Genomic DNA, 12,376 nt, shown 5'->3' on the forward strand with positions numbered 1-12,376 from the left:
CATTTTTACCCATAGAGTGGTCAGTAATGTCGAATAGTATTCTTCGGTTCTACTCTTATCCAAAAAATCAATCATGCTTACTCCATGGCAATTCCCAAGAAACTGAAGCAAGAACTTTTCCAGCAGATTTTTGGACACGAAATTACTCAGGTCGCCATTCCATCGATTGTTGCTTTGTTTCTGGATCGTAGAAATGTACCCAAGTCTCATCCATAGTAACAATTCGGTTTAAGAAGTCTACATCGTTTTCAAATCGAGCACAGATCGAACGCGATGCTTTTACCCTTGTACGCTTTCGGTCAACATTCAAACATTTGGGGATCAATTTTGCAGCAATTTTTCTCTTGTCCAAATTGACGTGAACTATATGATGAACGCGTTCGTATGAAATATTCAGTGCTTCAGATATCCGTTTTAAACCAATTCGACGGTCTGATAAAATCATGTAATGAACTGCATCGATATTTTCGGGGACTGACACAGAAACTGGCCTTCCCGATCGCTCATCATCTTCAATGGAAAATTTACCTCTTTTGAAGCTTGAAATCCAATTTTTCACGGTCACATACGAAGGACAGGGTACTAAGCATATCTTCGTAAATCTGCTCACCTCTTAACCCTTTTAAATACAGGTACTTGATGATGACTTGATACTCCAATTTTTCGATTTCCACAATTTCGGTGGAAATTTTGATTTATTACGTAACTCTGGTTTACTTTTTTGACCTCAAACTTCACATTGACACTTCTAATGAGTTATTGTTCGTTGCTATGGTTACGCAATATTTTTTTTATGCATGGAACTGGTCTAGGCTAACTAGATATCAATACATCCTCGTTGACCCATTTGGATTCGGTTGATCATCTTTACTTTTGAAACGCCTCGTATCGTTCTTTTTTTGGAGATCAAGAAACTAGAAATTCAGTCCCATGCTACAGAGATCTCACATGTCGCATTGCGAATTTCACTAATTGCCCTCCTCTTCAACGAGCCGGATAAAGTCTTCTCAATTATCTTATTCGCCTTCGTCGAAGTTTTTCAATTAATGATAACTGCATTCTCCGGGTCAAAGTTTCAACATTGGCGCTATGAAAATGGAAAAAACTTCCTCCGGAGGGAGTAGGGAACTGAAAATTGCAAACGTAACTCCATTTTATTCCCTATCTACGAGCAGTGTTTTCTGTTCCGTTCTCATTATATTTTGATTGTTACATTCACGGGTAGATAGCGAGCATTGTGAGGTATATAACAATCATGCAGCCTGTTTACCTGCCCTTCTTTTGTTTCGATTCATTTGAATTGAAAAAATTACAAGGGAAATTCAATCGCAGTATTGGTGATTATGGAGAACTCAGGGAGATATCCTTCAGAATCGTCCATTGAAATTTATCTATCAGAATTCATAGATATCGTTACCAATTTTGATGTACTTTTCTATATTTTCCATATTCCATTATGCATAATTATAAATTGAAAAGTATCGAATGATATCTACATGGTTTTTTAAGGTGATGCAGAACTCATCAAAATAAAGCGTCAAATAAATTTATAAAAATCTGCCCAATTTGGAACAATCTATTTGTGAATCTTCGGATGGCAGTATAGCTATTGAAGATGGTACTTTTGTGATATGCAATATTCTCTAACAATTTATTTGTGAATCTTTGGAAGGAACCATAGCTATTGTAAATAGATTATCCAAAATACATCAAAGAAGTTGAAATTCAATAAGTTAAGCAATTTTATCCTTATAATGAAAATGGGTTTGTAAGGATACTTGATTTTTTTTTAGTAAAGATCAAGCCTCGTTTTAGATGTCCGTTTTCTTCAATTTTCCAGATGAAACAATGCAACACCGTATGATGGAAATTTTATTTGTGAATCTTTGGAAGGAACTATAGCTATTGTAAATAGATTATCCAAAATACATCAAAGAAGTTGAAATTCAATAAGTTAAGCAATTTTATCCTTAGAATGAAAATGGGTTTGTAAGGATACTTGATTTTTTTTTAGTAAAGATCAAGCCTCGTTTTAGATGTCCGTTTTCTTCAATTTTCCAGATGAAACAATGCAACACCGTATGATGGAAACTTCACTCTTAATTTTCATATTTCGTAGAATATCACTTCATTTCAGAAATAATTTCCAGAATCCTGAAAAAAAATTCAAATTCCGTTAAATTGAAATTTCCATCAGTAATGCTTGGCGTGTATACCCGCGGTTGCCACGGAGAGACCACAGTAACCTACCCCGTCCTAGTCCTGTTGTGATCCGTTTTAATTTTCCCTGTTTCAAGCAGACTTCTGTCGCCTGGCTCTTTAGTGAACCGAGACCAATCGTCAGAAGTCTCGAAGTCTTTCCGCTGGTAATGCTTGGCGTGTATACCCGAGGTTGCCACGGAGAGATCACAATAAACTATCCCGTTCGTTATCTTGTAAACCGTGTATCGTTGCACCTGCATCCACCCCGTCCTGTTTAATTGAATATTTTCAATTCTGATTGGCCTGTACACTGAAAATCACCGAAACTGCTCGGGATCAAACCCATCGCTGAACTAACCGATTACAGGGACTTTGATCTTTCTGAGACAACCGGTTACTGTAAATTTTGTGTGAACCCCGTACATCCCTTATTGTCTCAGAAGGAATCGTGCCTAGGTACAGTGGACTACCAATTTTATTGCCCGATTTGATACCACAATTCAGCCCCTTCGAATGAAGTATTTCCAAAGATTGTTGATCTCTTTGTTAACGAAACAAAACATAACCTCTCATTTTTGAAAATTCTCATTGTGAACACACTGTATTGAACTGGCATGAGGAAAAAATGTTGGGCAGTGAAAATATGAACTATTTTAAGTTGAGTCAGAAAGGGGCAGAGCCATTGGCGTATATGGACCTAAACTGATGATCTCTAAAGCCCTGGGAAGTGAACCCACTATTTCACATTTCGACACTCTGACTGTTCACGTATGTTCTTAGGAGTGTCGGAGAATGAATCTCAAAGGGGCGCATATCTATATTACCATGGACAGCCAGGCCACGATGAGGTGCCTGGAATCACACTGCCATGGAGCTCTTCTGAGATGGGAGTGCCGTAATATCATAAAGCAACTGGACAGAGGCAATGAAGTGGCTCTACTATGGATACAAAGGCATTGTGGTGTCGAGGGAAATGAAAACACTCCTGGACTCAGTCAAAGAATTTCACCGACCTACACTAGAAAACTGCTAAAACTGTCACGAGCTGAGCTTAGGGTGATGGTGGCACTGCTGACAGGGCTCTGTCGGTACAACTATCATTTGTACCTTATGGAAAAGTCAGCAGATGAGATTTGTAGGCTCTGTGGATCAGAAGCAGAAACAGCTGAATACTTGGTATGCAAGTGTCCAGAGCTGGCTGGCCTTAAAACCATTTAGGTATATGAAGAAACCGGTCCTGGATACTCACGAGGTAACGGCCAAGGCCCCTAATGATTCTGTCGGTTTTATCCACACCATTGACGACCCCTTGGGTTCCTATGAATGAGTAGGGTAGAGAACAAAAGATCTATATGATCGCAGTTCCCGAAAGGCTAACCGAGAGTAGTGAGTGAAGTTAGGTACATAGGTAATGTCATTGTCAGCTGATGTGCTGATCTCGCTTGGTTGTTTTGCGAAAATGAACATTATCCTCTTTAGTCAACGGAACGAAGTGATATCGAATTTTTGAAAATTCGCATTTCATATCGATATTTTGCGCACGCATGTGGGTAACGGATCTTTCTACGGATTATGGAGAATGACTTTCTTCCTATTAGTAGGCATTTCCAGGTTGGTTTCGTATAGAAAAGGAGGAAATCATAAAACTCCTCCAGAAACTATAAGAAACGACAACAGGCCCTAGGTGAAGCTGGATGCGTTTACATTCGCTTTGCAAAATCTCGAATTTCTGAAGCTGTTTCTTCTAACTTCTGATCTTTTATCCCAGTCAAGAGTAGTAGGTGCTAATCCTCCGGTTATTCGTCTTTCATTTTGCATTTTGCGCGGACATAGACGTGCAGAGGTTTTCGAAGAAGTAGAGATTTCCCAAACCTTTAAATCAGCTGATTTTCCCCTCTTGCCTCTCCCACCCGGTTCTATCGAAATTAGTATATTTCGATTATATGGTTCTGTTTTTGTTTATATAAAATTTGTGTGTATTCTTTACTCACTCTGTGAAATCAAGACGAACATATTATTCTAACTTCGAATTTTGTTCCCAGTTACTCAAAATATTCCTCAAAGAAAATCGATTACAGACGACAACTACCACGCATCTGTTTTCGAAACACGCCCCAGGATCAGAAAGTAATTTTGTTCCGAAACGTTTTGTGTTTATCTTGAGACAGCAAAATGAAATAACGGTCGTTTATTCTCTCAACCGTGAAAACTACGGATCTTCCGCCCTAGGCGACCATGTTTTCGAATATTTGCAATCTAGGCAAATTCCCATATTCAAGCTTTTGTTAATTCAAAACCTGAATGCATTCAGGATAATTGAAATTGAAACAACTGGAAAGTAGCTGAAACCTCTCTACAGTTTTCAACATCACTACCTGACGTCTATTATATCAGTTCTCAACATTTCATTATTGTGTTGTTGCAGGATTCCAAGATCGGGATTTACCAAAAAATGTGGCGGTTCATGGAGAATCGCAAGCCTGCTGTATTCGTCAAATCTTATGAAGAGGGAGTCCAGAGAGTCCTGCAGGGAAACTACGCCTTCCTGATGGAATCGACCATGCTCGACTACGCGGTGCAAAGGGACTGCAATCTCACTCAAATAGGGGGACTGTTGGACAGCAAAGGATACGGAATAGCAACACCGAAAGGGAGTCCTTGGAGGGACAAGATATCTCTAGCAATTTTAGAACTGCAGGAGAAGGGCATCATTCAAATATTGTACGACAAGTGGTGGAAAAACACTGGGGATGTGTGTACCCGTGACGATAAAAGCAAAGAGTCGAAGGCGAATGCCTTAGGGGTTGAAAATATAGGTGAGTGGGGGTTATTCTGAAAATTCAAATCGAAATAGGAAATTTTCATGTCTTGTTGAATATGTTTATGAATATACTGCTCCACGGGGGTTTTCGCCATTTTAGTGATCAGTTCAAGAAAATGAATATCTTACTTCAGGAACGTCTAATGCATATGGAGTTTTTATTATAATTCAATTCAATCAGTTGGTCGCCTCGGAAAGTCAGAAGTTTTTTATTCGTCAAACGAAATGAAAATAATTTTTTTTTCATTGAAGAACAAATATTCATTTATGTTATTAACTTTCCGAGGTGCAATTATCTCTTCTATGAATATCCATATGAAAAAATTTCTCGAAAAGTCTCGCCATTGGCTACAATTTGTATCCTGGTGAAATTGAAAAAAGGCGTTAAGTGTTGCCATCTTTTCGACGAAAGTGGAAACTATTGTAATATTCGTAACTTCCACTTATCGTTCAAGTGTTCCGGCAACACCCTATATTCTGGTAGTCTTTACCCCTTTACGCCTTATACGGATGGCGAGAAAGTCCCGTGGTATAAACTCCTCTTAAGGAAGTTCAGAAATTTCGTGATCGTTTCAAAAATTGCCGATTCTTATACACCAAAAGTTCATTTATAAGAAATGAAATGTTTTATTTTTTTTCTTTGATACAATCAACTCCAAATCCAATTCAAAGTGTGAAATCTGGATCAGCTTTCTAACGCTCAGCTGGATATTTGGACTAATTTGTTTGCTTTTTTTTTAATTTTCCCTTCGTTTAATTTTACTTCTATGTTATTTAAATCTAGACTTCCTCATATTTCCAATATATTTTTTTCTATAAAGCTCTTCATTCGTGAATAAAAACGAGAATATCTGCTTCACGTACTCTGGTATCTGCACAAAATAAACATCTTTAAGCGACTATTCCTTAAATACACTGCGCAAAAAAATTAACGCCCATTATGGAAATCTCAAATTTATTAATTACAACTGAAGGTGTTCTCAATGATAATTATTTTTATCAGAATTATGCATGCATATGTTATCCACTTTCAACGGTTTTCTTCAATACAGATGTTTTTTCCCAGCAGGAATAAAAAAAGTATGTATTGGCTCCATTCTAAAATCAGTTGTTCTCGATCAATTCTAGTGATCAATAGTTTTTCTTTCGTTTGATTTTCTACACTCGATCGCTATGCAACGCGAAACACGCAATTTGACCCAAGAGGAATGTGCCCAAGCGGTAGTTTTGCGAGAAGAAGGGTGGACATACACAAGAATTGCAGAAAGGTTTGGAGTTTCCCATACAAGTGTGTCCAGAATGTTGCAGCGATTCAGGGAGACAGGTATGAATGTCCGAAGACCAGGACAGGGTAGACCACGGGTAACAACTACCATTCAAGAACGTTAGTTGAGAGTTTCTTCGTTGAAACAACGGTTTGCAACCGCTCGCCTCCTTCAAATTCAGCTTGAGCAAACTCATGAGGTGCAAATTAGCACTCAGACAATAAGAAATCGCCTCAGAGAATATGATTTAAGGCCTCGTGTCGGGGCAAGAGGCCCAGCTCTTACCCCAGTCCATCGAAGGGCGCGTTTGGATTTTGCGAGAGAGCATATCCATTGGAAAGAGGCCGATTGGGAAAGAGATGTGTCTAGATTCTGCCTCTACCATTGTGATCGACGTTCCCTTGTATACAGACGTCCACATGAAAGATATGCTCAGTGCAATTTCCTGAATACTACTGGTTTCGGGGGAGGATCGATTAAGGTATGGGGTGGAATATCTTTGACTGCTCGCACAGACCTAGTGGTCGTTGATAATAGAGCTATGAATGCTGATAAGTATATAAGGAACATTCTTGAAGAGCATGTAGTGCCATTTGCCCCATACATTGGTGAAAATTTCATTTTTATGGACGATAATGCCAGACCCCATCGTGCGCGCATCGTTCAGGAGTACCTTGAAGAGGTTGAAGTCTCTCGAATGGAATGGCCAGCAAGAAGTCCAGATCTCAATCCGATTGAGCAGGTTTGGGACAACCTCAATAGAAGGCTGAGAAGTTCAGAAAATCATCCAGCTACTCTTAATGACTTAGGAATCCAACTGGGAGAAATCTGGGAAGGATTAGATCAGAACCTTTTAAGATCACTCATTTGAGTATGAACCGTCGTTGCCGAGCTGTAATTAACGCAAGGGGTGGAAATACCAAGTATTAAATCACTTAACAGCATTTCAGTATTTCGAAAATTGTTCATTTCTCTTCTTTCACATAAGATTCGGTGAAATCCTGAATTTTTCTTCCATTTAATGTGTCTTGTTTCGTCCAAAACCTTCCCGAGAGAACATAAAAAATAAGTTATAAAGTCAATGTAGAGTTAACTTTCATTAAAATTGAGATTTTCAGAATGTGCGTTAATTTTTTTGCGCAGTGTAAATTGATGGAAGGTCAGTGCGGCCTCCATTAATTTGTGAGCAGTGTATTTCAACTATTAAGTATTGAGTATTTTGTTTTATTGTCACACAATATTATTAGATCTTTGCTACTCCCTTGATAATGTGTACATAATAAAAACATTAAATCGGGCGTCATTTTTCTATTAAAAAAGAATAAATAGAATACTGATTCACAATGAAATAATGAACCTTTTCAGGGAAGCATAAATTAAGCGTCCGACAGGAACAATATTTAATGGACAGTTTTTATCACAAACGCAAAAACCCTAAATCTTGTGAAACTCATAAAAACGGCATGGTCTCATCGCTGTCGTTCCCTTTAATGTTTTCGAAAATTGAGATTGACAATGAGAATAGAATTAAGTACTGCTTTCATGGTGAAAGCCATCCCTAAAAGCCGTTTATCCGTAATTAAATTCATGAAACCTAAGCGGGTCCAAATTCCTGCGTGATACGCAGAGGAATCCGATTCGTTCTGCCCGATCTATTTTCTCTCAATGAACAGAATGTCCTGATATCTATGAGAATCATCGAATCTCGCAATTATCTTCGATGAGAATCTTCCTGAAATTCCTTAATTAACCCGTCTCCAATCTTTTATTTCCTTCGAATTGGAAGGTTTGCGAAAATAGGCAGGTATTCAAGAGAAACTTTGGATTCATGTTTTATTGTTTTATCGAAGTCGAATTAAATAGTAACAAATACAGGTTAGAAAGATCGCAGTGGGCTTTATAATAACAAATAAAAAATTTTGAAATTGCTAGTTTTTCTAATTAAATTCTTGTTAAAATTTTGTAAAAGGTATTGGAATCCGCAGAATAAAATTATATCGACAGCTAAATACTACGATATACTATAGTACTTTTTCCAAATAAAGCCAATAGAGCCGACAATAAATTCGCAAGAGTGTGAGTATTGTACAGGGTCGGCAAAATTCGATCGGATTGAATAGCAGCTCTGTAATAATAAGAGCTAGGGAAAATGAATGGCACGTTTCCAACCTCGATTTCCAAAGGAAATCTTATTATGTATTTTGTTTTCAAGTTATATGAGTGAAAACACATTTTCGTCTCTTTGAGTTGGTACCTCTATTTCGTAAAGTTTCAGTGATATCGAAAATCAAATATAACATTCTAAGACACTTTTTCATGTAGAGTGCAGTGGCGTAGTCAAAGATTTTTCAGTCCTCCACTTCAGTGAGTATAGTAACTTTCATTTTTTTAAATACAAACCCCATTTTTTTTATATACCCTGCGCAAAAAATTAACGCACATTCTGCAAATCTCAATTTGAATGAAAGTTAACTCTACATTGACTTTATAACTTATTTTTTATGTTCTCTCGGGAAGGTTTTGAACGACACAAGACACATTAAATGGAAGAAAAATTCAGGATTTCACCGAATCTTATGTGAAAAATGAGAAATGAACAATTTTCAACATACTGAAATGCTGATAAGTGATTTAATACTTGGTATTTCCACCCCTTGCGTTAATTACAGCTCGGAAACGACGGTTCATACTCAAAATGAATGATCTCAAAATGTTCTGATCTAATCCTTCCCAGATTTCTCCGAGTTGGATTCCCAAGTCATTAAGAGTAGCTGGATGATTTTCTGGACTTCTCAGCCTTCTATTGAGGTTGTCCCAAACCTGCTCAATCGGATTGAGATCTGGACTTCTTGCTGGCCATTCCATTCGAGAGACTTCAACCTCTTCAAGGTACTCCTGAACGATGCGCGCACGATGGGGTCTGGCATTATCGTCCATAAAAATGAAATTTTCACCAATGTATGGGGCAAATGGCACTATATGCTCTTCAAGAATGTTCCTTATATACTTATCAGCATTCATAGCTCCATTATCAACGACCACTAGGTCTGTGCGAGCAGTCAAAGATATTCCACCCCATACCTTAATCGATCCTCCCCCGAAACCAGTAGTATTCAGGAAATTGCACTGAGCATATCTTTCATGTGGACGTCTGTATACAAGGGAACGTCGATCACAATGGTAGAGGCAGAATCTAGACTCATCTGTGAAGAGAACTCTTTCCCAATCGGCCTCTTCCCAATGGATATGCTCTCTCGCAAAATCCAAACGCGCCCTTCGATGGGCTGGGGTAAGAGCTGGGCCTCTTGCCGCGACACGAGGCCTTAAATCATATTCTCTGAGGCGATTTCTTATTGTCTGAGTGCTAATTTATACCTCATGAGTTTGCTCAAGCTGAATTTGAAGGAGGCGAGCGGTTGCAAACCGTTGTCTAAACTAAGAAACTCTCAAGTAACGTTCTTGAATGGCAGTTGTTACCCGTGGTCAACCCTGTCCTGGTCTTCGGACATTCATACCTGTCTCCCTGAATCGCTGCAACATTCTGGACATACTTGTATGGGAAACTCCAAACCTTTCTGCAATTCTTGTGTATGTCCACCCTTCTTCTCGCAAAACTACCGCTTAGGCACATTCCTCTTGGGTCAAATTGCGTGTTTCGCGTTGCATAGCGATCGAGTGTAGAAAATCAAACGAAAGAAAAACTATTGATCACTAGAATTGATCGAGAACAACTGATTTTAGAATGTAGCCAATACATTCAAAATCTGATAATATCATCTTTTTTCATTCCTGCTGGAAAAAAACATCTGTATTGAAGAAAACCGTTGAAAGTGGATAACATATGCATGCATAATTCTGATGAAAATAATTATCATTGAGAACACCTTCAGTTGTAGAATAAATTTGAGATTTCCATAATGTGCGTTATATAATGAACACTATGCTTCTATATTAAATGTGTAAAATGTTGTGTTAAGATATGAGAGACTTTGTAGATCACTTTCATTCCGATCTGGGACTGTCCGTAACGAGAACGAAAACAGGGCTTATGTATGATGAAACGATTCCTCGGATAACATAAACAGTTCTCAAAAATGGTCCTTTTTGGAATGAATGGACCAACACTCGTGAGAAAGTCTCATTTTCTCGTGAATGTTTGGACTATTGTATCCAAAAGCTTTATGAACAACCAAGCTGGGAATATACAGTGTGAGTCTTTGACTCTTACAAATATTTCAACAGTAGATAGATTCTTGAGGTCAAAAGAAATACTTTTTTTTCATAACAGTTTTTTCGATTCGGCCCTGATAAAAAGATATATCCATGTTAAGTTTTCATAATGAGCTGTGCCATCCTTGGAAAAACAAAATTACTTTCAGAAAAACTAGCTAAATCTTTTAAATAGAGTTGTATTCAGCCAGAGTACCCAATTTTTGAAATCTCACAGATACTAATTTTTAAACATGGTACGTAATGGTCATAATGATAAAACTGGAAGACGTGGTTGATATCTTGTGTTCGAAAAATATTCACAAATAAATGAAAAACTATACTCCAAAATTCATTTCATTCGATAAAACCGTTTGTGAGATGGAACTGAAATAACATTTTTTATGGTTTCTCGACAGCCTGTGTCATTCAAACCGAGCCCATTCGGAAAAAATGGTGAAGAAAAAAAGGGTTTCTTTGGATCTCAAGAATATACTGTTGAAATATTTGTACGAGACAAAGACTCACCCTGTATTATATACCACTCGTTTATATCGTTCCATTGGCCTTCTTTTGCTAATCTCTTCCACCCATAGCCCCAGCTATACACTACTTCCATAATTACCTAGGTCTTCTTCGCTTCCTACCCTAGAAATAATTTTGTTCAATTTTAATAGCAATCAAACAGAAAGTTATATGTCGGTACAGAAGTTTCTATCTGCACCAATTAACACCCCGCTGGATTGCTGCCCCCACTTTGGGGCACCTCACAGGTTTAGATTGCGACAAATTGATGGATATCACCTTTGAGATTCTGTATTGACTGAGAGTGTTCCTTTTATTGAAGCTAAATGTATAACATAATTTGTGTAATCCTCCCTATTCATATAGGATAGCGCACATAAGACTGTCCACTCGGAATAATTAAAATGGAAGGGGCTTTCCCGGAAAACTTTAAATGATCCCAATTTTGTTTTAGGTATAGCGGACATCTTTCGATCCTGAATTAATTAATGTAGAGTCCTTTCTTGGAGCGGGGTAGCAACCCACTTAAGCAATGACAAAGGGGGTCAAGTAACACTTCATTATAAAGGTATTCAAAATCCGGTCATGAGAATGATAGAATTTCTTCTTTTGTTGTTGTTTTAAGAGTCGAGAACTCTTTGAGAATCAAAGGTGAAATAAATCAAACGAAAAATTTTTCAAACGAATTTCAGTTAATGAGTTTGCATCTTTCAAGAGTCACAAAAACAAAAATCGATCCACATGAAGTAAAATTGTTCTTGCCTAATTATTTTTCACATTCCATCTCATTTGATCTTGCTATGGAACTTTCAATACTTTCAAATAAATCTCCAATTCTTTCCAAAATTTGCTTCTTAATTTCTGCCCCATTTTAATTAATAAGGGTTTTCTAATGTGGCTTACCTGAAATGTTTTTAAAACACCCAGTATCTCTACAACTTCAGTGGATATGAATATGTAAAATGCGATTGTGTGTATGAAAATTTGAAACGACTAGCAAGATGTACAGATTTCTTACAGAATTTCGCTTGGAAATAAAAACAGATTCGTACTGCGCATCTCATTGAATTGAATTCAAGTGGTGGAAAATTGGTCATTAGTATCTTGATTAATTTAGAAAATATCAAAAATTTCAGATTGCAACCACCCATTTTCATCAGTTCTGATATTAATATCCAATATACAGGCTGTCTGCAAACAAATGCGAAGGACTTAGGGAGATGATTCCTCGATGAAAATAAGCAGGGGTAGTTCCTATAATATTTTTCGAAATCGACCTCCCTTCCAAGATACAGCCTTTGGGAGGCGATGACGAGTTGACAGTTTTCAATTTTTTTTACGGGTCATAAAACTA

General features: G+C 37.7%; 1 protein-coding gene across 1 annotated transcript in view; it reads left to right on the top strand.

Moving 5' to 3' along the window:
- LOC123323010 (glutamate receptor ionotropic, kainate 2) overlaps positions 1-12,376 on the top strand; it is a 540,373-nt gene that overhangs the window by 500,203 nt on the left and 27,794 nt on the right. The window contains exon 14 of the mRNA XM_044911184.1: positions 4,628-5,018. Coding sequence (XP_044767119.1) covers positions 4,628-5,018 — 391 coding nt within the window. The remainder of the gene's footprint in view (positions 1-4,627; positions 5,019-12,376) is intronic.

The sequence above is a fragment of the Coccinella septempunctata genome, chromosome 1 (assembly GCF_907165205.1).
Source record: "Coccinella septempunctata chromosome 1, icCocSept1.1, whole genome shotgun sequence".
NCBI lineage: Eukaryota > Metazoa > Arthropoda > Insecta > Coleoptera > Coccinellidae > Coccinella > Coccinella septempunctata.